This window comes from Ornithodoros turicata, chromosome 10 (genome assembly GCF_037126465.1).
Source record: "Ornithodoros turicata isolate Travis chromosome 10, ASM3712646v1, whole genome shotgun sequence".
In the NCBI taxonomy this organism is placed as follows: Eukaryota; Metazoa; Arthropoda; class Arachnida; order Ixodida; family Argasidae; genus Ornithodoros; species Ornithodoros turicata.
The window spans coordinates 8,855,009-8,880,249 of NC_088210.1; the positions used below are offsets into that span (position 1 = coordinate 8,855,009).

General features: G+C 44.8%; 1 protein-coding gene across 2 annotated transcripts in view; it reads right to left on the reverse strand.

Moving 5' to 3' along the window:
* LOC135370096 (ATP-dependent DNA/RNA helicase DHX36-like) overlaps positions 1–25,241 on the reverse strand; it is a 53,430-nt gene that overhangs the window by 26,512 nt on the left and 1,677 nt on the right. For both annotated transcript variants that reach the window (XM_064603786.1, XM_064603785.1), the window contains exons 2-14: positions 23,557–23,614; positions 20,631–20,755; positions 18,626–18,907; positions 16,578–16,652; positions 16,420–16,515; positions 16,279–16,358; positions 16,136–16,210; positions 12,487–12,653; positions 9,359–9,440; positions 6,781–6,861; positions 6,494–6,596; positions 2,218–2,293; positions 1,032–1,146 (exon numbers count right to left, since the gene is read on the reverse strand). In XM_064603786.1, coding sequence (XP_064459856.1) covers positions 1,032–1,146; positions 2,218–2,293; positions 6,494–6,596; positions 6,781–6,861; positions 9,359–9,440; positions 12,487–12,653; positions 16,136–16,210; positions 16,279–16,358; positions 16,420–16,515; positions 16,578–16,652; positions 18,626–18,907; positions 20,631–20,755; positions 23,557–23,611 — 1,412 coding nt within the window. In that variant the 5' untranslated portion in view covers positions 23,612–23,614. The remainder of the gene's footprint in view (positions 1–1,031; positions 1,147–2,217; positions 2,294–6,493; positions 6,597–6,780; positions 6,862–9,358; positions 9,441–12,486; positions 12,654–16,135; positions 16,211–16,278; positions 16,359–16,419; positions 16,516–16,577; positions 16,653–18,625; positions 18,908–20,630; positions 20,756–23,556; positions 23,615–25,241) is intronic.

The following is a 25,241-nucleotide window of genomic DNA, read 5'->3' on the forward strand; positions in this document are numbered from 1 at the left end:
TGAGACCGTGACAAAACTTAATCCCTCTACGTTCTGAAGTCTAGTTTGGGCACTCCGGGGATACACGCATACGAGAGACAATGTTTATTCAACACACACATATAGGTGCGTGATTTCTGTGAACAGTGATATGAACATGGTTTCCAGGAATGTTACTCACGCTTGCAACTTCCAGGTCACCATAAGCATATAAGAACTACGCTTCTTCTATTTACTGTATACTACTTACTTATATGCTCCAGTTTGATAGCTCATTTTAGTTTTAGTTCTTCAGTTGATTTTAGTTTGCTTCATCGAGGTTAATTTTATAAATTTATCTACATGATATGGTGAAGAACTGCAATAATTCGGGTCCTGCGATACCCAAATTATTACCGGAAATTATTGTTGTTTCCGTTTCTGTTACCATTACCTGCTATATTTCCAGTATAATACCATTTCCGTTTCTGTTACCGTTTCTGATACCTTTCCCTCTCTGTCGATAAAGGAGAGCGAGGACGAAAGCACGCGCCAATGACATATCTTTGAAGAAATGCCAAGCGCATCCGAATGACTTCTGATGTGACATCGGAGAAGTTACTCAAAAACGCGACGGAGGACAGCGCTGAACATGGCGCAGGTGGAAGACGCAGTTTTCCTCCAGTGAAGTTCTGTGGAAAGCACACAGAATCTCTTGGCAGCAGAGGAGTGCACGAGAAGACGCCCACGTTGCTCACGTGCGCCCAAAACACTACGACGACGCTCTTGTTTCCCTCACACCTCCGCCGAGATGTCGCCCGAAAAGTCGCTCGTGTGGATACTCGGTTAATTGGTGTAAATATTACGCAGGCAGTACGTCCCTGAGCTTGGGGTATGCAGTGTGGACGAACAAACAGACGTACAACACAGGACACTCGTTTGTTTGTCCCCACACCTTGACCCCAAACTCTGTATCACAAAATTTTGGCTGCAATTACAAATTTGTTGTTGCCATTTGTTGTTTGTTTGTTTGTTTGTTGTGCCATCAAGTAACCTCGTTTCAAAGCAGGTACCTTGTTTCAGCAATGTTCGTAGCCAGAACAATTTTGCGAACTCCGGGTGGTGGTCTGTCGAATACCTCCCTCTGGTTGACTGTGGGCATCATGGAGTGCAGAGGGATGACCAGCGCTGGTAAGAAAATACCCCTGATAAGTACAGGCACTATTATGCCCTGGTCGCATGGGCAGCCTCAATGGTCATTCAAACCAATGGCCATTGAAAATGAGCATGGTGCCACCTGTCGTGGAATGTTTAAACCTCTTGAGGAGTGTTACATCCAATGATTCCTGAGAGGTTGACGTGCTACACACCAGCTGGCACTACGCGCATGTTTAAAAATGACCATTGGTTTCAGTAACTATTGAGACTCCTCGTGTGACTGAGTGTGAAGAGCCTTCAATAAGTGCTCTAGACCCCTGCACGGGCTGACTTTTCCGGGCCCGACCCGGCCCAGGACTTCATGCTTTTATGCAGCCCGGCCTGTTGGCCAAGCCCGGCCCGATGATTCAGCGAATAGAGCTCGGCCCGGCCCGGTGACTCAGCGACTAGATCCTGGCCTCGTATTTCCAGCCGTGACGTATGCGTTTCTAGCGCTTATCAAACACATTTATAAGTAAATTTATAAGAAGAGAAGATACAGCCACAAACATACAAGAACTGTCGGTTTAACACCACAATAGCACGAGACCAAATTAAATCCAGAACGCACGCGGGCAAGTGCGTTATCGTTACACTACCAAGTTTTTGTGGAAGAAAAAGGCGTTGTCGACAAACTCCTCCCAACCCCTGCCCCTCTCACCAAGCTATGCGAAGGTGATTGTGGGATATGTGAGGAGTCAGGAGCAATGTGAAGTCGCTTTGAGAGGGTTCTAGAGAGTCAAATATAATATGCATAATGCGTTGTTCTTTACTTGTTTTTGCAAATATATGCACAGGAATGACACAAGCGTGTGATGATATGAACTAATAGTCCTCCAGTGTGTGGAATTAGCTGCGTGACCTGGTCGAGCCTAATTCTCCGAAACATGTTTGTCGGCCCGGGCCCGGCCCAACCCGCCGTGCTGGCGTCTTTTGTCGGCCAGGGCCTGGCCCGGAGCACACAGCCAATAACAAACCTGGCCCCCGTGCAGGAGTCTAAAGTGCTTATACATGTGACTGTCCTGAAGGCAAATAAATAAATAAACAAACGAGCAAGCTTACCACGAAGCCCAGCCAGCATCTTGTTCAGTTCGCTGATAGCTTCCCAGCCAGGCAGGAAGACAAGGATGGCGCCATCCTGCACCCCTCAATAGTGTTAAGCTCAACGTTTGCTTGAAATGCGAATGCAATAACTTTCTATTATACGTTGGTCACACAGGGAACCTCACCGGTCATCAAAAACCAATGGCCATTGAAACACAGCGCCACCTGGTGTGTCAGGTGTCGACATCTCAAAAGCTTAAAAGTCCAATGACACCTGAGATATTGACATCTTACACAGTGTGTGGTGCTATGTGCATGATTCAATTAAAGTCACTGGAACAGGAAAAGTAACGCAATTTTTCCCTCTCCCTCCACACCCTTGGAACATTCATGGACATAGCAGCATGGGTTAGCATAGTGCTGCTGCCATGAATGGTCGAGGGTCACAGTGGCAAACAGAGAAGGACTGCAATACTTTCCCGGTTTGAGCGACACTTCAGTTTCAACGGTCATTGGTTTCGATGACGATAGAGACTCCCCGTGTGATTAAGGCATTGGACTACAAAATACAGTAGAACCTGTCTGTAGTGAAGGTGGATGGGCCATTAAAAGACTGCACTTCAGTATTTTCACAATATCAGTATGATTTCTACCGCATACATACTATAACCTGTAGAATGGCTTGAAAATACTACCAGTTAATTCTCATTGAAAGGTACATTCAACAAGTGCCCAATTTACCAAATTTACACGAGTACCCAATCAAAAGCTCAAATCTTCTCTCTCTGGTAAGTGATGAAATAATTCGACAAACTCAGCATAAACAGACACAGTCTTAGTTTTGCCACATTGCAAAATTCCAGCTGCGTTTCCCGCCTTTTTTGTCTATATTTCACGATGCTGGCCACGACAGTTTTGGATACTGCGAACATCTTTGCAATGTCCTCACATTTTCCACGGTGTGAAAAGCCCACTGAGACTGGGCAATTCTGAGTCATGTGTTTGTCCTGTCCCTCTAGCTGCTCCCAGACCCAGGCTTTTCACATCGTGGAGCTTGCACACCAGCTGGCCTGCATCCATGCCATACTCTCCTTCACATTCTGTGCTAACGAAAAAGGTAGAGAACTCCAACTTAAAGGGAGACTTCGCAAGAATTTGAAAAAATTAGGTGAGCATCACACCGAACACGGACCGCTCCCTTGACACCGAATACAACATTCGCGTTCATTTTGTGCACAATGCCAAACTGAAAGCAAAATGCAAAGCGCACAGCGGCTCGCCCGGAGGTAGATATTGTGACATCACCCAACATTGTCGTCTGCTAGGAAGCTTGCATACTTTCATGCAGGATGACGTCAGTAGTGTTGCTTTCGGCGCCCTCTTGCTTCACAGAGGTGAAGCGCTCACTTCGTAATAATTCGTCCCAATAAAATCCGCGGACTTTGGGAGCGCGATATTTTGTATGTATGTTCCTGACACCCCAACGGTTACTGCTACGTCACAATCTTTGTGTTGATTCTGTTGTGGAGTCCCACTTTAACATAACAAAACAACAAGGTTTATTTAGACGTTTCGGGTTGGGGAGAAAGGTGGGTTATTCTGGAATCTTGGCACATACCTGGTGACCCCTCCATTTGTAACAAAAACTGTGGCCTCCTTCCCAAACAATACTCCCATCTTCTCAAATAGCGACTGGTCGTGGACTCTTCCATTCAGTTTGATGATGTCCGTCGCATGACGGGCGAAACGTCTGAGTAAACCTTGTTCTTCTGTTATGTTAAGTCGGAGTTCTCTACTTTTTTCATTACGTTGTCTCCCGGCATTTGAAGTATTTTTTACATTTTGTGCTGCCAAATCCATTTCGTCAAGCAGCCTCTGCCTTCTTGCACATGTAGTCACTAGAGCTGTGCGAATAGCAAAATTTCTAATTGCGAATAGTTCACGAATAATGCACTTGTACTGTAAATCGAGCCCCAATAATTTCTTCAGACGGCGAATCGAATTCGAGTAATCAGAAAAGGCCCAATTCGAATAATTTCGAATACCTCATTGTGAAATATTTTGCGGTGCTGCGCTCATTCAATGATGTTCTGCACGAAACTTGTGAGCCTTTTCACCCAGCATAACATGTCGTAAGAGAAGGCGTCCATCTGTGTTGAGTATGGTAGACTGCATTAGTGGGATGAACAGCATTGAAAGTTCGTCAACATGTTCCATGCAGCCTGCTTTGTGTGCATCTCCTCAGTTCCATGTTTACATCGTGAATTTCCTGTACTTTTTTTTAGAAACTGCACGTATTCCCATCTGTTACTGAACATAACTCTCAAAAAGTTGGGGAGTACATTTACTGGAACCTGCAATGCTCAGAGTATTGTGTTGACCATGAGAGCTCCCAAAACTTGTAGACTTTAGTGACAGAATATTGTAAACAGTGTAAAGCGGGCTTCACCTAACACTCGAGTGTTACGAGGTGAGGCCGACTTGCAGAATGAAGCCACGCACACCAAAAGAACAATAACGTAACAGTAACGTGAAGTGGGCTTCACCTAACTCTTGAACATAATGAGGCAAAGCCCACTTGCAGAATGGCGATAGCTATACCTCGCTGCAGTACCATTAGAAAAATTTTCGAAAATTTCGAATACTCGCACAACTCTAGTAATGACACTAATTATCTACAAATGTATGTCACGTGTTTGTCATGTAATGTTCATCCCACTAGCACAACTGTATGTTTATTTATAAAAAGTACGTACTGACGCTACAACATAAAAACAATTAAAAATCGTGATGTTTTGGAATCAGTTCTGGCTCTATCGTCAGAATGAATGCACTTGGCTGGCTACCTACGTATTAAAGGTAAGTAACAATCTGGTAGGAGGCCTGGATGTTTGTTGACCGAATTGACATTTTTACAATTTGACAATTTTTTACAAACCACGATTCAAGTTGTTTGCGCACACCCCAGCATTCCTGACATGCTAAGATGCTGCTGCTGTTGATGATGATGACTGGAATTTTTATGGTGCACAAGCAACTAAGGCCATAGTGCACCAAGACAATGGTGATTAGTGACTAGGTATGTAACATGCTAAGATATCAGGGTGATCAAGGTAAGCACATGATCGCAAGGTTCTGCCAGTTTATCTGTCAATTTAGAGATGTCTCTCTTGTGTTCTTTCATCCTCATTTTTGTCTTTCCTCCTGTTTCACCAATGTAGACCGCTGGGCATTCTTCGCAAGATATCTTGTACACCTCGTGATGTTTGTCATCAGGAGCAGTTTTATCTTTTGCATGGCTTAGTAGGTTTCTTAATGTTGTCTTGGGCTTGAGAGAGGTTTTTATGTTCAGCTGCGCAAGAGTGTGTCATATCGGTTCTGAGACCCCCTTTATATAAGGGACCCAAATATATAGGAACTTTTGATGTTTGCTGTCCTTCGCTTTGCTGCTTTTGTCTTCTGTGTATGATTCTCTGCCACGTTTCGTTGACAAAGTATGGCAAAAAAATTTTCATCATTGTGTTGCACCATAAATTTGCCTTCACTACATCTGTCTCTTCAATATCACTGTCTTCACTACAGAAAGAACCAAATACATGGCATATGCAGCTGTTGAATTAGGACTACTATATGCATTTTTTTACTACAGGGTTATTCTAGCAAACGTTACACATTTCGATCGCACTGTAAAAATAGACGACTAGGTTTGACCCGTCCCAAACTCTGCAACTGATAGCCGTTTATCTGAAGTTTCATTCGAAATTTTTGTAAGCGCTATGGTCATGTAGAAAGAAAATTAAAAATAAAGCAAAATCTCGCCCCATGCGTTTTCAATGGCCTATCCCCCATAAACACCGCCATTTTTTCTGGTGTCTGCTTCACATTTACATCACTTCACACAGGTAGCGCTGCCTACAACGATGTGACATGCTGATTCTGACGTTATGCACCAATCCTCCTGTTCCAGTCTTGGTCTGTATGATGGTGCCACCTGTGTGCGGTGAAATGAAACTAAAGCGCACACAGCAGAAAATGGCGGCTTTCGAGCAAGATAGGCCATAGAAAATGCATATAGCGAAATTTTGCTCGATTCTTAATTTTTCTTCTACAGGACCATAATGCTCACAAAAAATTCCAACAAAACTTCAGACAAATGGCTACCAGTCTGCAAAGTTTGGTGTTGAATAAACCCTGTCTTCTATTTTTATGATGCGATCAAAATGTGTAACGTTTGCTAGACTAACCCTGTAGTTCTGGTTTAGTATCTTACTCGTACGATTTAGTTAACACATACAGGCTTCGTGTTACAGATGTGTCGCACAAGAACAGACGCCAACTCCAGGTCCAGGTCATCTTCGTTCCACTCTTTCAAAACATCCACTGTCCGAGAGGAGTACCTGGGGAAGAGCAGGAAGGCTCTCAGGGGTTCACAGCCACCCAACGGCACAATATCTTGGCCCAACATCGGCTGGACATCGGCAGTGCCAGTCCAACGACGGACCTGTACTGGACCAGTACTGCCAATCTCCAGCAAATATTTGGCGAGGATGTTGCACTGCCCGGGGTGCATATAGGGCTTACCTTCCTTGTAGGTTCCGTAAGAAAGCGCCATCTACTTCAATGTGGGACTGCTTTCTTCTCCTCGTGTCGTTTCCTCGATATCTGCATTGATAGGAGGATATACAAAAGCAGTTCGACATACCTGAAAATTTGTTATGGGCGTGGCAACATCTTGGTCGTCATCCTCTCTGCAGTGCGTTGGACACAGCTGCTACCTCACTGTTCGTCTGATTACTTTCCGTTTCTTGTGTAAGTGTAGGGCCGTGTTGAACCCAGTAAAACCTGTTTTTACTCCAGGATTTTGCATCACTTTGGGTAAATTAATTAATTAATTTGTGCATTAATCTTGTGCACTCGAAATGACATTGTGACTGTATCGCAATTGCTCTATGTTATAGTAACTACCCACCACTATCGAGCGACCAATGTCCGGCAACTTCAGGTGGGGGTTGTCCTTCTTCCTCTTGCATATCACTGCCTTGCTAGCGAGGCTGATTCGCACGGGGCGGTGCACAGGGCGGGCGATCAGGCGACAACCCCCGGGTTTCAGTTTTCCCCCTCTAGAACCGGACAGTTGCTCGAGATATTTCCAAATGACTCGACTGGTCAACGTGACCCAACGCACACAAATAGAAAAGGGGGTCATCGTGCACGGTTGTCACCCCTTCGCAGGAATGTTTGTCGCTGACGTGTGACGGGAATAACCCCAACACAACAAAAAGGGTGACAAAGCGGGGTCAGCGTCTCCTCTTACTCACGGTAGTCCGGATAATTGAAGCTGGATTACAAGAAATTTCGACTTTCGTTCCCTGAAATTCTTGTCCGAGTCCGGAAGCTGAAGTCCGGATAAACGAGAACAAAATACATGGAGGAAAATCCGTTCCCATGCTTTTTGTCCGGATATCGGAGGATCCGGATAAATGAAGTCCAGATAAACGGGGGGTCGACTGTACTAGGGGTGTGCGAATCTGAATATTTTAAGTTGAATCGAATATCGAATCGAATGGAGGAAAAAATTCCAAATACCGAATCGAATATCGAATATTCGTGCAAAATTTACAATATGTGACTTTCGCACTAAAAGTTTCCATTTTGTAGCTCAGGGCTTTACTGCAATTTTTCTGGCATTAACTGGCACAAGAGAGACACGCAATTCTTCTGTTTAGGGCCCCTACTCTTTAATTTTACATGAGAGTGCTTCCTGCTTTTCAGGTGAGCATACACTTACTGGAGTACTGGAGTGGTTACCTTCATTTCAAAATTTTATGTCATGCAGTAGCATGTTATACGGATGAGGCTGTAATTGTTTCAGACAACCACAGGCCATTTGCGAAACAAACGAATTGGCATCCTGCCTCAGCTTTGCCATGAACACCATTTAGTTTCTTTGCACTGACCCTAGGAAGTTGCACTAGTGAAATTTTAGATAAAGGACATCTTTAAGACACCCTTCTTGTTCGTGGGCTGTAGTCATTATTCGAGAGTCCTAACTTTTTAAAGGCAACCTCACAGACATCAAATCAAAGTCCCTCGCCGGCACCGCTAAACTGCATGTGGGAGGGGCCCCACCCCTTTCACAGACGATGTCTATAAAACTAACTTTGGATAACGTTATCTTAAACTAAACGCCATCCCGCCTGTGTTGGTCCTGCAGCAAGGGCAATTTCGTAAAGCAGGCTTCACCTGATGCCCGGAAGCATCAGGTGAAGCCCACTTTCGGGTTGTGTCGTTCATATTCGTGGAATAGTCGAATATTCGAAAAATCAAATATTGGATATTCGATTCGCGAATCGAATAGTTCGAGCGTTTGATATTCGATTCGAATTCGAGAACTCGAATATTCGCACACCCCTGCTATGTACCAACAGGCCCAAACATTCACCCTTCCACAATAACAAACGAATCTGGCAAAACAATGGGCGCATTCCTCCGCGCTGCTCACTAACTTGGTTGTAAGAAGGTGCTGCAGAAAATGTCCACGAATTGTGAACTGAATGTGCAGAAAAAAGCATGTATCACACCTATCTCATCTCAGTCTCAGTTTAACTGCCACATCACAGATGTAGGACGTATGCTCTGCAGTCAAATTTTTGCGCTCAACGCGATGTCCGCTCGACAGACTGACTTCCGCTGACATATGGCAAAAAATTCGTGCCAGAGAAACCTACGAAAAAAATTCTTCACTGTGTGGCGGAAGTCTGTTTGTCAGTAGGTATCGCGTCGCACACAAAGATATGACTGACCTTTTAGAGCACACTACTTTTCCTACTCAAACGAGAAGTTGCACGCTTCAAAATTTTGTGCTTCACGTAGGAACCAAGCGGTTTCTCAACGGCGTAGGGGCTTTTATAATACACTACTGCAGTGCAACATAAAACTACGATGTTGTGCTACTGCGATATGATGCCCATCTTCTTTAACAAATTTACCTTTACAACTAATTTTTTTTGTGTGAGTGGTCTCCTGAGTTTCGTTATAAAGGACTATTTGATATTTAATAATATTTGACTATTTATTAATTACATTATAATACTATTAGACTATTTGATTGCTGTTGAATGTAAGGTTTCGGAACCGGCGACCACGTGACGTAACTCACCCTGTTACTTCAATGACATCCTCCAAGTGGAACACTTCGACGGGAAAAGCAACGCCTGGGATCTTTAACATGGGACAACCCCCTGAAACACAAAAAGAACTTTATTTTAGTGATAATGAATGGGTGACAAAGCCCCTGAAGAAAGGCACTATGGGAATTGAAAATGTAAAACGAAAAGGCGTGCTACAATGAGTGTTTAGATGAGGCTTCAGCGTCTGCACTGCGATGTTACATACCGCTTCGTAGAACAGTTGAAGCTGTTGTTAAGACTTTTAAGTTGATGCCTTTGGAGTCTCATTAACCCAAGCAGCGCAAAATTATTATTGGCAACGTTTGTCCAACGGCAGAGCAAGTTGGGCCGGTACTGTGAATATCCAGCCAATATTTGCCAAAATACTGGGTGGCATCTTGGCCCAATATTGACTATATTAGTCCAATACTGGACCAGTATTGGCGGTATCTAACCAACGTTGGACTGCTTGAGAAGGTACCCATTGAGAAGGGTTGAAGATTGGGCTAGTTGGTAATGAGACATCTGAACTGAGAGCGCAAGATACATTTCATTTCATTTCATTTATTTAACCCTTAAAGGCCCGAGGGCATTACATAAGGGACATAGGCAAAGCAAAACACAGTAATGCTAATTACAATGTTACAATAACAATAATAATAACAATAACAAATTACAAACAAAAAAAAAGACTACGATGATGATGCATCTCATTAGTGTACAGCCTACTTTGCAACTATCAAGGTAAGTCTAGTGATAATGAAAACACCTAACAAGTTAGTTCAGTGTTAATCTTTCAGGTGTTCTGTCAGAGACTGTTGAAAGCGTGTGTTATCTGCGATCGTCACTATACTGTTCGGCAGGTTATTCCAGAGGTCAATAGTTCGTGGTAAAAAAGAGTTTTGGAACGAGGTTGTAGAAGCATGAATTGGACAGATTTTTTTCAGGTTGTTAATGCGTGATGAAGACCGGAAGGGTTTCAATATCATGTCGTGTTTTATGTCAAGAGGGCTGTGGAAAAGTTTATGAAGGAATGTTATGCTGCCATGTATACGTCTTTGTTTCAGTGTGGGTAATTCGAGGGTATGCCTCATATCTGTGATACTGCTGTGCGGGTTATAGTTGTTCATTATAAACCTGATGGCGCGGTTTTGAATAGACTCCAACAACATGGACAAAGAACGGAGAAACAGACAGGACGGGCGCTAACAGACAGACAGCGCCCGTCCTGTCTGTTTCTCCGTTCTTTGTCAGTGTATCTTGCACTCTCAGTTCAGATGTATCCGTTGAAGCTGACGAGGGACGTCAAGGTGCCACTACAGACTCAAAAAAAAATATATATATTATTTTATTTTGTATCATAAGTTAACCTCACTCAAAGGCTCGGCAAAACATAAATGCCGTCAGCGAAGTTTACGCGCTCTCACGAATTTTCCAAAGAAGCTGCAAAGCTCGACAGATTGTGGATTCTCCAAAAGTACAGGCGATGTCATGGAGAGTTGGTATCTTTCTCTGCTCTTCACTAAACATTGAGGTTCTGCCAGCAGCAGTGGTGACGAGACGGGAAAGGATCTTCAAAGAGCAGGAGCGTTGGTAGATTGGGCACCGTGTGATATCACACTCCTTCAAAACTAGAACGTAATTTGATCCCCACGCGGCACAACATTGGCTGTGTATCGGCACAATATTTTAGGAGAATACTGCGCGATACACTTGGACTGCAATGGCATATTGCATAAATAAACTGTATAGGATTCTGAAGACACGAGATTTGGACAGCAGTGGCGCTATGTGGGGCCCACCCCTGTGAACAGTGGCCAAGGGGTAGCGCAGCAGCACTCTGGGTTCCGTAAACTTTTGTCTGGCACTGTACTACCTTTAAGGGATGGAATGATGTCGATATTTCATCGAGTTGTGAACTGATATAAATATCAATATTATATCTATAGGCATATCAAAAATAATACTGGGCGTGGAAATGTAAACCTTCAGTCATCAGGCATGGTTTTGCACTAAGGGGAAAACAAAAGGGAAGCAAAAATTTTCGTGTGAATGGCGCTGTTTTCCGCATGCACGGGTGAGTTTTAGGAGAGCAACCCGGCACCAAAGATAACACCTAAAAGCAAGGGAAAAGGCTGGTCAATGTTGAACGTGCTTTCACTGGGACAGTTCGCCAGAATAAGCAGTCCTCCTCTCTTGTCATTATGTTATACACATTTCCAGCTGAACGCCTGATATAGAGCCGTTACTAAGCTATACACATGCCGTTGAAATAATGCTAAGCCTGCGGATTTTGCCCACTACTTTTTTTCTTTTCTTTCTGGCAGTCTGGACACTGCTCCATGTGGTTTGAGCAGGGGCTCTGATCACGCAAATAACTTCAGCCACTGCAGACCTAGCTTAGAATGGTCTCACCGCTGAGATTGGGCTACCTGAGAGCTTCACTAATAAGCAAGGCTGGTTGGGGACCACAGAAGAAGCTCGTCCTGTGGCACTACTCCATCATCTACACATAGCACGCACTGAGGACACAGAAGCAGATAACAAGGGCTTGTAAATGCAGTGCAAAACAGCGTGGCTTATCCCGACCGAGGTCGCGATAAGCCGCACATTGATGCTGACGATGACGGCGCGATGCTGAAGCGCTGACGATGACCGGCATCTGTACGTCGCTACATGCTCAAAATTGAGGTCATATGGCTCAGGGGAACATCTGGTGGCAAATGATCCCCAATTAGTCAAGAAACAGTGGTCCATGTTCCCAACTGACTTTTCGCACCCTATGACTACATATACATGTAGCCGATCTATTTTGTTTTAGACTCAGCGTTATGTGCATGCAATGTAGTTTTGCAGCCACGCTTGATACGCAATTCACAGTTGGTGGCAACTTCGACACAGTGTTGCCCGTAACATTCAATAATGAATTTGGACAAAAACTGTGACATTGGAATATTGAGGACTCAGTCTATCAAAGAGATGAATCTTAACTGAGATTGCGCCTGTACTGCTTTACATTGCCTTCAAACGAGCAATGATTATGTTAAGCAGCATGCACATAAGCTAATACCCTGCACACCTAATGGTGCGTTAGAGCAGAAGCATAAAAGGAACTCACCAAAATATTCTGAGAACAGATGCGCGTTGATGGTAGCACTCATGAGGATGATGCGGAGGTCGGGACGAGCACAAAGCAACTCCTTGAGGATGACCAAGAGAAAATCAGTCTGCAGGTCACGTTCGTGAACTTCATCCAAGATGATATGTGATGCGGCTGATATGAAGCTGAAATGTGTAGGTACGTATGCATGTGCCATCATGGGGAAACACTGCAGATATACAGCGGCTTCTCAGATATATCCGTGGGACGAATAATTTGAGAACGGCGCCATCTGTGAGGAGCTTTCTTTTCTGTAAGCACCTCTGACGTATCGTCCATTAGCCATGCAGCGTAAAATTGATATGTGTACGCTCGTTAATTAGCCAAAAATGAAAATCAATTCCCCAAAAATGAAAACTTTGTGTGAGACAGTATCGTGACATCTACTACACCATTGGGGATCTTGAGCACACATCTCTCAAAGAAAAAAAAAAAAGTCCTCTGCCTGAGGATTTATTTTAGACACCCTATGCATACCGCCACTTCACGACCACTTGACAGTTTTTCTGTTTGTAACCGATCTGTACATTTGACATAAATGTGCACAATCTGCACAACCTGTACAAATGTGCAGATTAGTTACAAATAGAAAAACTATCAAGTGGTCTTGAAGTAGCGGCCATTCTGCTAGTGAGTTTCGCCTCAATACATCCAATACATCCAATACATCCAACGTGAAGCCCACCTCACGTTACTGCTATTGTTCTTTTTGGCGTGCGACTCTATTCTGCAAGTCAGCCTCACCTCATAACACTCAAGTGTTAGGTGAAGCTCGCTTTGCACTGTTTACAATATTCTGTCACTAAAGTCTACAACTTCTGTGACCTCATGGTCAACACTGTACTCTGAGCAGTGCACGTTCCAGTAAACGTACTCCCAACTTTCAGAGTCATGTTCAGTAGCAGATGGAAATATGTGCAGTTTCTAAAAAAAAAGTACAGTCACGGGTGAATTCCGTTTCCGTTCCGGTTCAACAGTACGGGTGGTCGTAAATGCCAGAGCATTCATCGCAGCTTCTGCCTTCTTGGCAATTGTGTTGTTTATTTCCACCCGAAACACTTTCGCTGATTTGGTCCTGCGTCAAAATTCAAAACAGAACAGTTATGGATCGACATGGTGCCACGGGCTTTCAAAAAAAAAAAAATTTTTTTTTTCATGGGATAGCAAAGAGCTTCCAAGGGGAGGCAAAGCATGCGTCCTATGGACAGGCGGCGATTAAATCTCTGTTCACCCATCCACAAACACACGAACGCGTTTTGGAGTAGCCAGTTCTGACTGGGTCGGGACTAACCTCTCCATATTTTACTTTCTTCTTTCCAAGAAAATCCAATCCAAATTTCTGTTCCGTCCAGTATACCGCGACCTATAACACAGTGGCATCATGTCCGCCTGCGACAAGTTGACTCTCCCAAATGGAGTCACCGCGGTGGTCTGGATTATTTAGAGTGCATCCGTCTCAATTACCCGCACTAGCAACCTTCCCGAACCACACTTTCACACTTAGCCAGCTGTAGGACTCGAACCCACATCTTCTGGATTACCGGATTACGATTAAGCCCCCTGGGCTCTACCAATTGAGCTAAGCTAACACGCCTTCTCAGCGACTTCCAAGGGAGCGTCATCATGAAGTGACAAACCAAACCAGTCACTCTCTCTCACTCATCCTCCTTTCACTCTTACCTTTTTGCTCACTCATACACACATTCATACGACAGGGATCGACGCATTTCTTAGGCAACTTGAGACTTTGTATGTACAGTCAAACTCCGTTATAGCGAACACCTTTTTAACGAAAATACCACTACAGCAAATGTTTTTTGCGGTCCCGCTGGAGCCAATAATAGACATCCTTTTTAACGAAAATACCTTTACTGCAAATTTTTTTTGCTGTCCCCTGAGTTTCGTTGTAAAGGAGTTTGACTGTATAGGAAATTCACAATTTTACATTGCACAGGAAATGCACACAAAGCAGGCTATATGACAGGGGTATAACTCCCAATGCAGTTCATCCCACTAGTGCCATCCACTGTACGCAACACAGAGGTACCCTTCTACTCACGATATTGTTACGCTGGGTGAAGAGGCTCACATGTTTGGAGCGGAACATGATCGAATGAGCACAACAACGCAAAATATTTCACGGTGAGATTTTTGAAAATTATTAAAATTGGGCCTTTTCTGATTATTTGGATTAGACTCGCCACCTGAAGAAATTATTCGGATTCCAGAATAAACATTGTCACCAACTTAACGCAACAGGAAATAACGATTTATCTAGACGTTTCATCTCCTATGCGGAAGACATCATCGGTGCAAGGCTTGGAACTAAACTTCGGACTAGGGACTAGATAAACTGTTATCTCCTGTTGCGTTAAGTCGGTGACAATTTTTATTCTCCAGTTACGACACCCGGATTTTCGAATATCTTCGCCTATTCGGATTCGATTCGCGATGCGACTGAAAAATTCGTCCAGTGATATGCAGTGGAGATTTTGCTATTCGCACAATTCTCGTTTTTTTTTGTCTGTACAGTACCATCTGCTGCTAGCGTGAGGATGGAACGTGACGGAGCGTTTTCCACGTACAGTGAACCCTCGTTAATATGACCACCTTCGTTCCCGCAGATTCTGGTCATAAAGCGAATTGTCATAATAACGAGAAAGCGGTCTGCTCGGGACCAGAGAGTATGCACGGCCGAACAAAACGCACGCATGATGCTGCACAACAATTTATTTAACAAAAAAAGTCTGTCAACAATGACTGCTTGGTGTAGCTTGCAGTGATCAGCTTTTATAACTGGACAAGAGTACTATCAATCACGCGAACATTATGAATGTCATTGTGTTGCTCAAAAAACAATAAAGAAACCTTCAGTGCTTCACTGGCCTCTTTCGTAGTGACGGGCGGTCACTATCTTTTATGGTTTTTCTTACTTTAGCAATCCGAGAAGAGGTATGAGTAATCTCGAGGTCAACGCCGCCTGGAGTCACCCTAATCCTTTGCGCCCCACTTTAACTGTGTCACTTTGTTCATGAGCAACTTAAGCAGCCACTCTAAGGGGCGCCTGACGCCGTCATAATAACGGGAGGATAATACACGTGTTTGACCCCAGCTGTGCCCAAAAATCTCGGTCATAGTCCGATAAGCGGAATGTCATATTAACGGGGAGATTTTACATGGCGAAGAAACCGTTCCCCAGGAATTCGGTCATAAAGCCTGAATCAGTGGCGTATCTAGAGCTATCTGCGCCCATGGCAACATGGTTAACATGACGTCCTTGGGGATGCGTTTTCGTGTGGTCTGCACTAGGTTTCACACTACAACCTCTCTAATGGCAGGTGCTTTAGATCATTTATGAATGTGCCAGGTTGAGTACCCGACCTGGCACATTCATACCTGACCACATAATGGCGCCCCTGTTCACCTGGCGCCCATGGCACCTGTCCACACCTGCCACACCCTAGATACGCCACTGGCCTGAATGTCAGGTTGACGGGGGTCATAATAACGAGGGTTCACTTGTATACAAACTTTTGCCCAGCACTGTACGAGAAACGGCTACGGTGCTCGAACATGCGTAATTTTCGCTCCTGCGTTCCCAACTTACGGGTCACTCTGCAGCTGCTGCAAGAGAATTCCCGTCGTGCAGAAGAGAATGGAGCCAGAATCGCGAGGCACCTTGCTGAAATTAAAGGACGGTAAAATTAGGTATCGCAACGGTTCGACCTTCCCACGTCACCATCGACCCACCATTCGAGGCGAATGTGGTAGCCGGCGCTACTCCCGTCTCCGCAGCGTTCCCCTCGCTCTGCCGCCACACGTTCCGCGACCTGTAGAAGAAAAGATGAGGGCAATTGTCCGGTCGTTGCCCCCGACGCACTTTTCACTCACGGAAATGGCGCTGATCCTGCGAGGCTGAGTGCAGATCACTTTGCAGCTCGACCCTTTCTTGTTGCATATGTAATGGTCCAGAATGAACTGCGGGATCTGGGCGAAAAAAAACCCGGGACTCCGGTTGGGCCGACACGTCGACTTTTGCGCACACCTACCTGGGTGGTCTTCCCCGAACCAGTCTCTCCGCTTATCACCACCACTCGACTGGTCTCCACCAGCTCCACGATTTCCTGCACCGTGCATCGCATTATTTAAATGACTTCATTCTGCACATCAACTGCTTTGGTAAATTTGTATCAATTTATAGAACCACGGTATCAAATGGTTGAAGGCCAATTGCGAGCATTTTCGTAATTTTTTTTTTAGTCATCGCGTCACATTCCTTTTTCCGACAGCGCCTGCCGCTTTGCTACTGCAGGGCGTAAAGCTTGCTATGAGCTTACTTCTTCGTTTGCGGGTCTCTTGCCCGTTTCCTCCAGAAAACTATCACGGCAGACGTGATGCCTACTTCTCAAGTGGTTCGCATGAGGTGTACAGTCGCCGACCGATTTTTCGGACCTCGATTTTTCGGACATGCTCGATTATTCGGACTCGTTCGCGGAACGGCCGCGGGTTTCATAGAGTTGATGTATAAGAACGTCCAAAATTTCGGACGCCGTGCAGCCCCGTCGCTCGATATTTGGGACTCTGCTTGCCCGACCAGCGAATTTCTCTCTTGGGGTGACGGAAAATATTGGTATCGTCCGAAATTCGTATCAAAAGAAGTCAACCAACTAAAATATTGAGGCAACAAAATAGGCAGTGATGATTGTTCATTTTCCATTCCTCTGAGTAGAAGAGGTCTGTCGTAACGCTTTTGCGTCATCATTTTTGGCCAACAGCCCAGCACGTGCTGTCCGCCCGCGAGTCGCGCGACAGCGCTGTAAAGCGAGCTTCACCTAAAGCACGCATGCGTTATGTGGAGCCGACTTGCGGACATGATGACGGCGGTGCCTCTGACAGCGTACATTGACGAAATGTCGCTTCGGGAAATAGAAGCTGATGTTATCAGGCAGAGCTGGAAGCGCGTTAGGAAAGCATCGACAAATTTTTCCAGCCTACTAGGGCTTAGTAAAGGTTATTTTGAAGCGAAATTCGTTTTTTCGGACTGCTCGATTATTCGGACTTTTGCGCGATCACCGCAGAGTCCGAAAAATCGGACGGCGACTGTACTGGTGTTCGACATAGTCAAAGAGTGCAGTTGAAAAAAAAAAAAGGGCAGTTGGAATTCTGTTCCGAAAACACACAAACAAAAGTGCCGGTTACTGCAGAAAAGCCGGAAAGCTGGAACAGATCACTCCGATCCAAGCTGTTCCAGTGTTGCGCATCATGACGCCATCCGGGGAACAGCGTCTTTTTTAACTCTTTCCAACACTCAAATTTTGATTGTCTTCAATATGAAATTTGTAAGTTTTGCATGATTACTTTGTGTCATGATGGTCAATCAATTAGAAATTCACCAGTATTGGGTCTCCTTCACAGTTTCATAAGCACACAATGCAGTTTTCCTTCTTTACTGAGTAATTGCTCAGTATATCATGCCAGCATGGGCGTAGTCACTACGTACAAAAGGAACTTTCCAGACATGGTCAAATATTTAAAGTGGGACTCTGCAACAAAATCACCACGTACAATGACTGTGACATAGCAGTGACCCTTGCGGTGTCAGGAAGATACGAAAAAAAACAACAACGAAATCCTTGCGGCCCTGCAACATGCCATTCTCGGTAAACCGTCGGAAAAGTAAATCATAATATCAGCGAAAAGAGCTATTTGTAACAACCTATTTGTTCTCTTTTATGATTCCTTCCTGCAGGAGTCAGAGACGACCTTTTGTGGGGCTCGGGTAAGTGTTTGAACACAGCGGTCATTCACTCAGCGGTCAGCACAACACCACAATATATTTCACGATACGGTACTTGAAATTATTCAAATTGGGCCCTTTTCTGATGATTCGAATTCGATTCGCTTTCTGAAGAAATTATTCGTATTCGACAAGCTATGAAAATTTTGATATTCGCACATCCCTAGTTGAAAGGGCGACTTTGTGTTTGTCCTCATTCATTCTTTGGCTGCCTCAATATGGATCGTCATTAAATGTTTCAGTTAGAGTGCTTCCTTTTCCTTCATTTCACTCCACTTCAGAGGAGAATCAAATCCCCACCTCTCTCATCTTGTAGGTGGGCAGCCGTTTTCGAAACTGCAGCATCTGTTGCACACGTGGCAGTCGTTGATTCTCGTGGAAGGAGTCGAGCAGCTGTTGGTCGAGCTTCGAGTCACACGGTCTCGACGCGTAGCGTGCAGCGCGACCTCCTCCGGTCGAGAAATGTTCCAAAACATTGAAGGAAGACTTGTCAAAGGCACCTGCTATGCCGGGACGTTCCGAGCGCACTTCGGCCAAGGCGTGAGACAGCTCCAGTTCACAGTCAGCTGGGATGGTGACGCTCTAAAAAAGAAAAAAAAACAAAAAACGAAAGACATATTATTGGTTGGTTATCTAAAGGCATGGCAGCATGACGGATGAACAAGGGAAGTAATGGTACTGTGATGTTACACGTAAGGTTTGTCCGCGCAGTGTGGCGACACGTTGCACGTGCCGCAGGGTATACGACTGCGGATAATTTGGAGCACCTGGGGTTCTTTTGACGTGCGCCAAAAATCTCCGACACACGGTGCTGGAAGCAATGTTTACCCTCCCCCACATCGCTACCGTCCTCGGCCGGGATCGAACCCGCGACCTTGAGCTCAGCAAGCCAGCACGTTACTGACTAAGCTACCGAGGACGGTAAATTGGAATTTCTTTTATTAAGTGTTAGCTCCGTGAGGTGGCGATGAGTGTCATACGGATGTGGACAGATGGAGAGAGGACAGCAGGAAGGAGTGAGGAACAGGGTGGGGACTAGTATGCGACCTGGGCCGACTTCAGGGGGAACTGTGCCGACATTCGCCTGGAAAGTCTTCGGAAAAACCAGGGAAAACCTCAGACAGCACAGCTAACCCTCCACCTCCCAGTCTTCAGCAAGCCCTTGACGACCTCCAACGAGTGGGGTGCCTTCAAACAACTCAATTTATTTTTTGACGAACACAAAAGATTTGAAGAGAAGACCCTTCATCGGGTGCGATAAATGAGCAGGTGACTGATGGTTGCTTGTCTTCGTGTGAATGCCATCTCAACGTCTGTTACTGCAATGGAACACAAACTGATGCATGTATCCCATTTCTCTTTAATCAGGATAGCTTCAGTTGCTATATGCGAGCCACATATTAGCAGTAATGGCCGCTAACTACTTCTACAGTAGTTTAACTGTAACTACCAACTACTTTGCAATGAAGTAGTTTAACTAGTAGTTCAACTACTTTTCAGGGGAGGTAGTTAAAACTACTTCTTTAACTACTGCAATGTATTTTAACTACATCCATGGATACTTAATGTTGTCCATCAACACCAATCCCATTCTATAGTGTTCTTGGACACCTAAATATGAATCACAAGCAGTGATAAAAGTGAAAATTTAGTACACATGCACGACGCAATTGCTCTGCACCTCCGTTCTCATCAAACAAGTAGCTCAAGGTAAAAGTCGGAAGCACAATCGTGCCGTAAAGCTTGCGGCAAAATCTGAAGTAGTTGGCGCCTGCAGTAACCTAACTACCGTAGTTAACTACTCGAAATAGTAGTTTAACTAGTAGTTGCCACTACATTTCTGCAAGCAGTTGGTAACTACTTTTTAACTACAATCAGGTAGTTTAACTAGTAGTTTAACTACATGTAGTTAACTACTGGCCATCACTGCTTAGTAAAGCTGTCTTTGCTTGGGCTTCACCTTGTGAACTAATGCAAACAGTGCCAGTTCCCACGTTCATTTGGTGGAAGCGAAGACCTTTCGTGCCGCTCAGCCGATCCATTCCATCCGAGCTCCTTATACGAGGAGTGGCGAGTTAAGGGTGAACGTGCGGAGACACGTTTATGGGAGTTTTTTTTTCTGGGAAACAAATTGCACATGTCAAAACCTTTTGCGTTATGCGGTAAAATGACACACACACTTTCATCAGACACATTAATCCGAAACTTTTTGGATGGCCCTCTGTACTCCTTTAAAGTTTTTACTTAATATACCAGCCCGTTTCTCCGTTACGTGCAAAAAATTTGCTTCCCTGTCTTTGCCCACCTGGTGTATCTTCTGCTGGCGCATCTGACGCCGGTTCCTGCTTTGCCTCGCGTAAAAGAGGCCGATCTCTCGACCCCTGAGACCGGGAGGGTGCCTGCGAACTCGACCGTCATCTTCACCTGTACCTGTCAAGGCAATATGTTTCCTTGATACATCAATTTTTTAAGCACAAATTTGCCTTCAAGTAAATGTTATGTCTATTGAAATTTGATGCAGAATGCACACTTAGAGTAATTTACATGCTAGCCATCGGCCAAAATGTTCTGCGACAGCAGACGATCATAGCAGACGACGGAAACCGCGGTCATTACACGTTTTCTATTTTATGCACGCATGATGATTCACATGTTCCAATTGTTGCCTGATATTGCACTCTTCAAAATGGGTATTATAGACAACTATTTTATTACTCTTAGGCATATTATCACATTTTACATTTATTGCTGTCCAACAACATCACTACCATTTTGGGCGATTGAAACTGTGCCAACGGAACGCCAAACGGAACGCCACCTTGAGGAGCAGTCAGCAGCGGGGCACAGCACGCACAAAAATGTTATCAGGATGGGTCACATGGTTTTCAATAAGAGTACTATACCAAATGTGCCAACAACCGGCGAGACAATTTGCACTGCAAACATAAAGCATGTACTGATTTCGTTTAAAAGAAGATTCAAGCACCAAGAACGTATTCAAAATGAAAGGATTTTGTCAAGTATCGATCAGAACTAGCAGACTCCTCCAAAATACTGTTCCCCACCGCACAGTGGTGAGATTGCTGCTCCCGTTCGCCCACTTCTGACAGGTTGTGCGCCTCTCCACCTCATGCCCTCGTACACCATACAGCTGACTTCGCGTCCTACAGCTGACGACAGAACATCCCGCAGAGGGCGCAGAACGCGAGGCTCCACCTATACCTTCCATGATAAGAGTGCTAAAATAACGCGGACGACAAAGACGAGACGACACACACATACAGCGCTCTCCTTGTGTGTCACCTTGTCTTTGTTGTCTGTTATTTTAGCGCTTTCATCAATCATGGAATGTCAATGCCAACACGACCAAGATGACAGTTGGTGCCCATGTAGCTTGTGATAGTACTAGTAAGTAATGACGATGATGATGATTACTGGTTTTCTGGCGCAACGTGGGTAAGGAAGTGAATTAAGTTCGGCACAAGGTTTCTATGCGAACACCATAAAACTTTCAGGTTGTGGCAATATCACTTGTGGAACAATGCTGCAACATGAAACGGACGCCATGCATTACTGTCGTCTGTACGAATACAGCGTAACGGTACTACAAAGTACACATCACGTTGTGCTCGGTAAGCAGTGATACAAACAGTGTTGCCGGAGTACCCGGCCGAACACTTGCTAGTGAGACCTCAATGTCGCTAGAGAATGTCTCCAAACTTAGACTTAAACAGACTTAGGAAGTGATTTTTAGTACCAATATTTTTTCATGTTGCCTGTTTATGGCATTACGCCGACACCATCTCCAAAGTCTCTAATTAATATTTTTAATCCAAAGCGGGATATTTAATGGCCTTGCAGATTCTGACACGATGTGCGGCTCAATTACACTCGCTTTTTCTTGCTTTTTCTTAAAATTCCGCGTTAGCGCCGTGAAGCAACTGTGGCTATGAGCAGCGTACAGATGGAGAGAGGACAGCAGTTAGTGGTGGGGGACATGGTGGTTAGTATGCATCCAGGGCAGACTTCAGGGGAACTGTTCTGACATTCGTCTGGAGAGTCCTCGGAAAACTCAGGGAAAACCTCAGACAGCACACCGGTGACAGGATTCGAACCAGTGTCAGCTCCCAGATTCGGCATGGAAAGCGATCATCTTAACCACTATGCCACTGAAGTTGTTTCTTTTTTTTCTTCACTAGCTATAGGGCTGCGTGATCAAGGGGCCTTGTGCTCTCGTGTCATGACGATTCCAGAACAAGGAGTGCGAGCTGTATCAGAATCGGCGCGTACTTGAACGACACACTAATAGTATTCCTTGCAACTTAATTTTATACTTATGCAAGTATGAACACGAGTGATTTAATATTCTCCACTAGTACACATACAATCTCCTCTCAGAAACTCAATATTCACACTGCACAATCGAGATCTAGAGATTTGCGGAGCCACGAGTCCCTAAAATATTTAAAAAGTACTCTCGACAATAAATGGGAGTTCTCCCGTGATTCACCGTGTATTCACACGAGTGACATCCTCACGGAAGATTCTAGTGAAAGAAAAAGCAAAAACACTGCTTGCAGAGACCAAGTTCCTTCTCGTGTTATGTGAGCATTCACAGAATATCGGGAGCGGCGTACAGCGCACTTAGCAGACGACACTTCGCAGACGACACTGTCAGCGTCTTTCTTGTCGTCTGCTAAACAGAATACAGAAACCTTCAGTGTCGGTTTCTGTATTTTGTTTATGTGATCTACAGGACTAGACTCCCCTCTTCGTATACGCTTCTTGTCGTCTGCTACAGAATATCTTGTGACTGCGTTGCAGGATATTCCCCCCAGTTAGCAGTGTACGTGAACACTGGACGTTGAGTGCTCGTGCTCAGAAAACTATGACGCATTTCGCGTCTTCCACTTCTGCGGGGAATGTCGCTCATGTGTATGCACGATTAGAAGCCTTTAGAATGTTCCAGAGGGCATTCGTTGGCCGAGACCGCATCGGAAGGTTGACCGTTCAACTAGCTAGACTTCTCGCTAGCGCATAAACGCAGAGATTTGGTCTCTGACACTGCACCGAAAGACGCTAAATCTGGCAACAAAGTCGCTCGAATGGCAACACTGGGCACGAATCTTGTCTAGATATTAGTGTGATACCTCGGTGAGTCACTAGGTGACATACCTCGATGACACATGTAGCATCTGCAAAATGTTAACCATGAAACTGAAAAGACTAACCATGGTCGCCGTCTTCTCTCCGGCTGTCACGGCACATTCCACCGCGACGCTGCATGTTCTGCATAGATTTGGGCAACATTAGCGTAATAATATGCGCAGCATGCAATGTGCACAAGCACACGCATTTGTCGCCCGACACTTACATTCGTAACGTGCACACACACACAATCTTTTCATCAGAAGCAGTTCCCCTCATTATGCAAACAGAAACTGAGTACACATAACCCTAATACAAATTTCACACAACTCGCGTAACATAGTGCAAAGCATTGCAAAACGTTGCAGATAAGTTTGTCGCAAGTTGAACAGACATTCCTTTGGTCACTAATTTCTCTTATTCTTGAAAACACTAAAAAATGTGAAAGATGAAAGTCACTGAAAAGGTTAGCCAGCTGTAGGGATCGAACCCACATCTTCTGGATTGGGCCTCTATGTTGTTCCAGCCTCAGAACATCAGTTTATCTCTAAAAAAGGTGTTCCTTCACATGACTTGTCAGAAAAGACGCACATCATATTAGTCGACAAAAACATGCACAACTACAGTAAGGCTGTGATTGGGAGAATCTTAGTACTCGAAGCCAATGAAATGCAGGATGAATGCAACGTATGGGCTTTATGACAAATGGAGAAAAACATGAGACAGGTAGCAAGGATGAAACACAAAAACAAAACAGAACGTGTCATGTCTTGTCCTCGTGCTCCCTGTCTCAGGTCGTTCTCCGTTTGCAATGTATCAGCTTGCCCGCACCCCAGCAATTTCGCCGGTGGAGCTTCCTCGTGACACACGGTCACATATTTCGATTAAAGCATGGCGGTTTATGAAGCAGTGGGGATAAACTTTGATTTCCGATGTTACCACGCTGGTTACTTCCAGACTTATTTCCGCAAGTATTGCTTTGGTTCTATTTCATAGGAATGTCAGTTTCTGGCAACCATGTAAGTGAGAACGTGTAGCGGGTGAGTGCGCGTCATTATGGACGGAGGCTCGTTGCATTACTGAGAAGCCGTGATTGTGTAACATTGCCATCTCCGACCAGAAATCCGAGGACTTGGCCGCTGTCACTGCTGGCGCTTTTTCATCAACACCCATTCGTGCAATTCATTTCTTTCTCAGCCAATGGTTACGGCCTGCCTCAATGTTCTGTGTAATATCCAGTAGTGTCCCCAAGAAATCAACCTCTGGAGAGGGTTGCAGGGGGAGCACATGTTCATCAAAACATACACTGATGGGTATATGCTGAGCCATATTAATCTCAGAAATTTCGGACGAAATTAAAAAAAATTAATATAAAAAATTTAAATACAATTAAAATAAAATTAAGGAGATCCCTACTAATGCCATACATCCACAACGAACGACAAGTATAGACGAACCTGTTGCAAAGGTTATTGTTATACTCAGTTACATATTGCCACTCAGTACGCCACCTCAGTCGCTGCGCTATAATAGACAAACGCCATCTGCTGGTCTTGCAACAGCATATAAAAAGGGTTGTACGTAAATAAGAATACCGACGTGGACATGCCCACAAATAAGTGGAGCCACGGGAATCAGTGCTACATCAGGGAGACCAAAGGCCCTGTGAAATGGGAAACGCGCAATGGCATGCCCCTCGAAAGTGAAGTCAGAGGGCATAGCTGCAACAGCGAGACTCGGGCACAGAGAAAAATTTGCTGCGTTCACC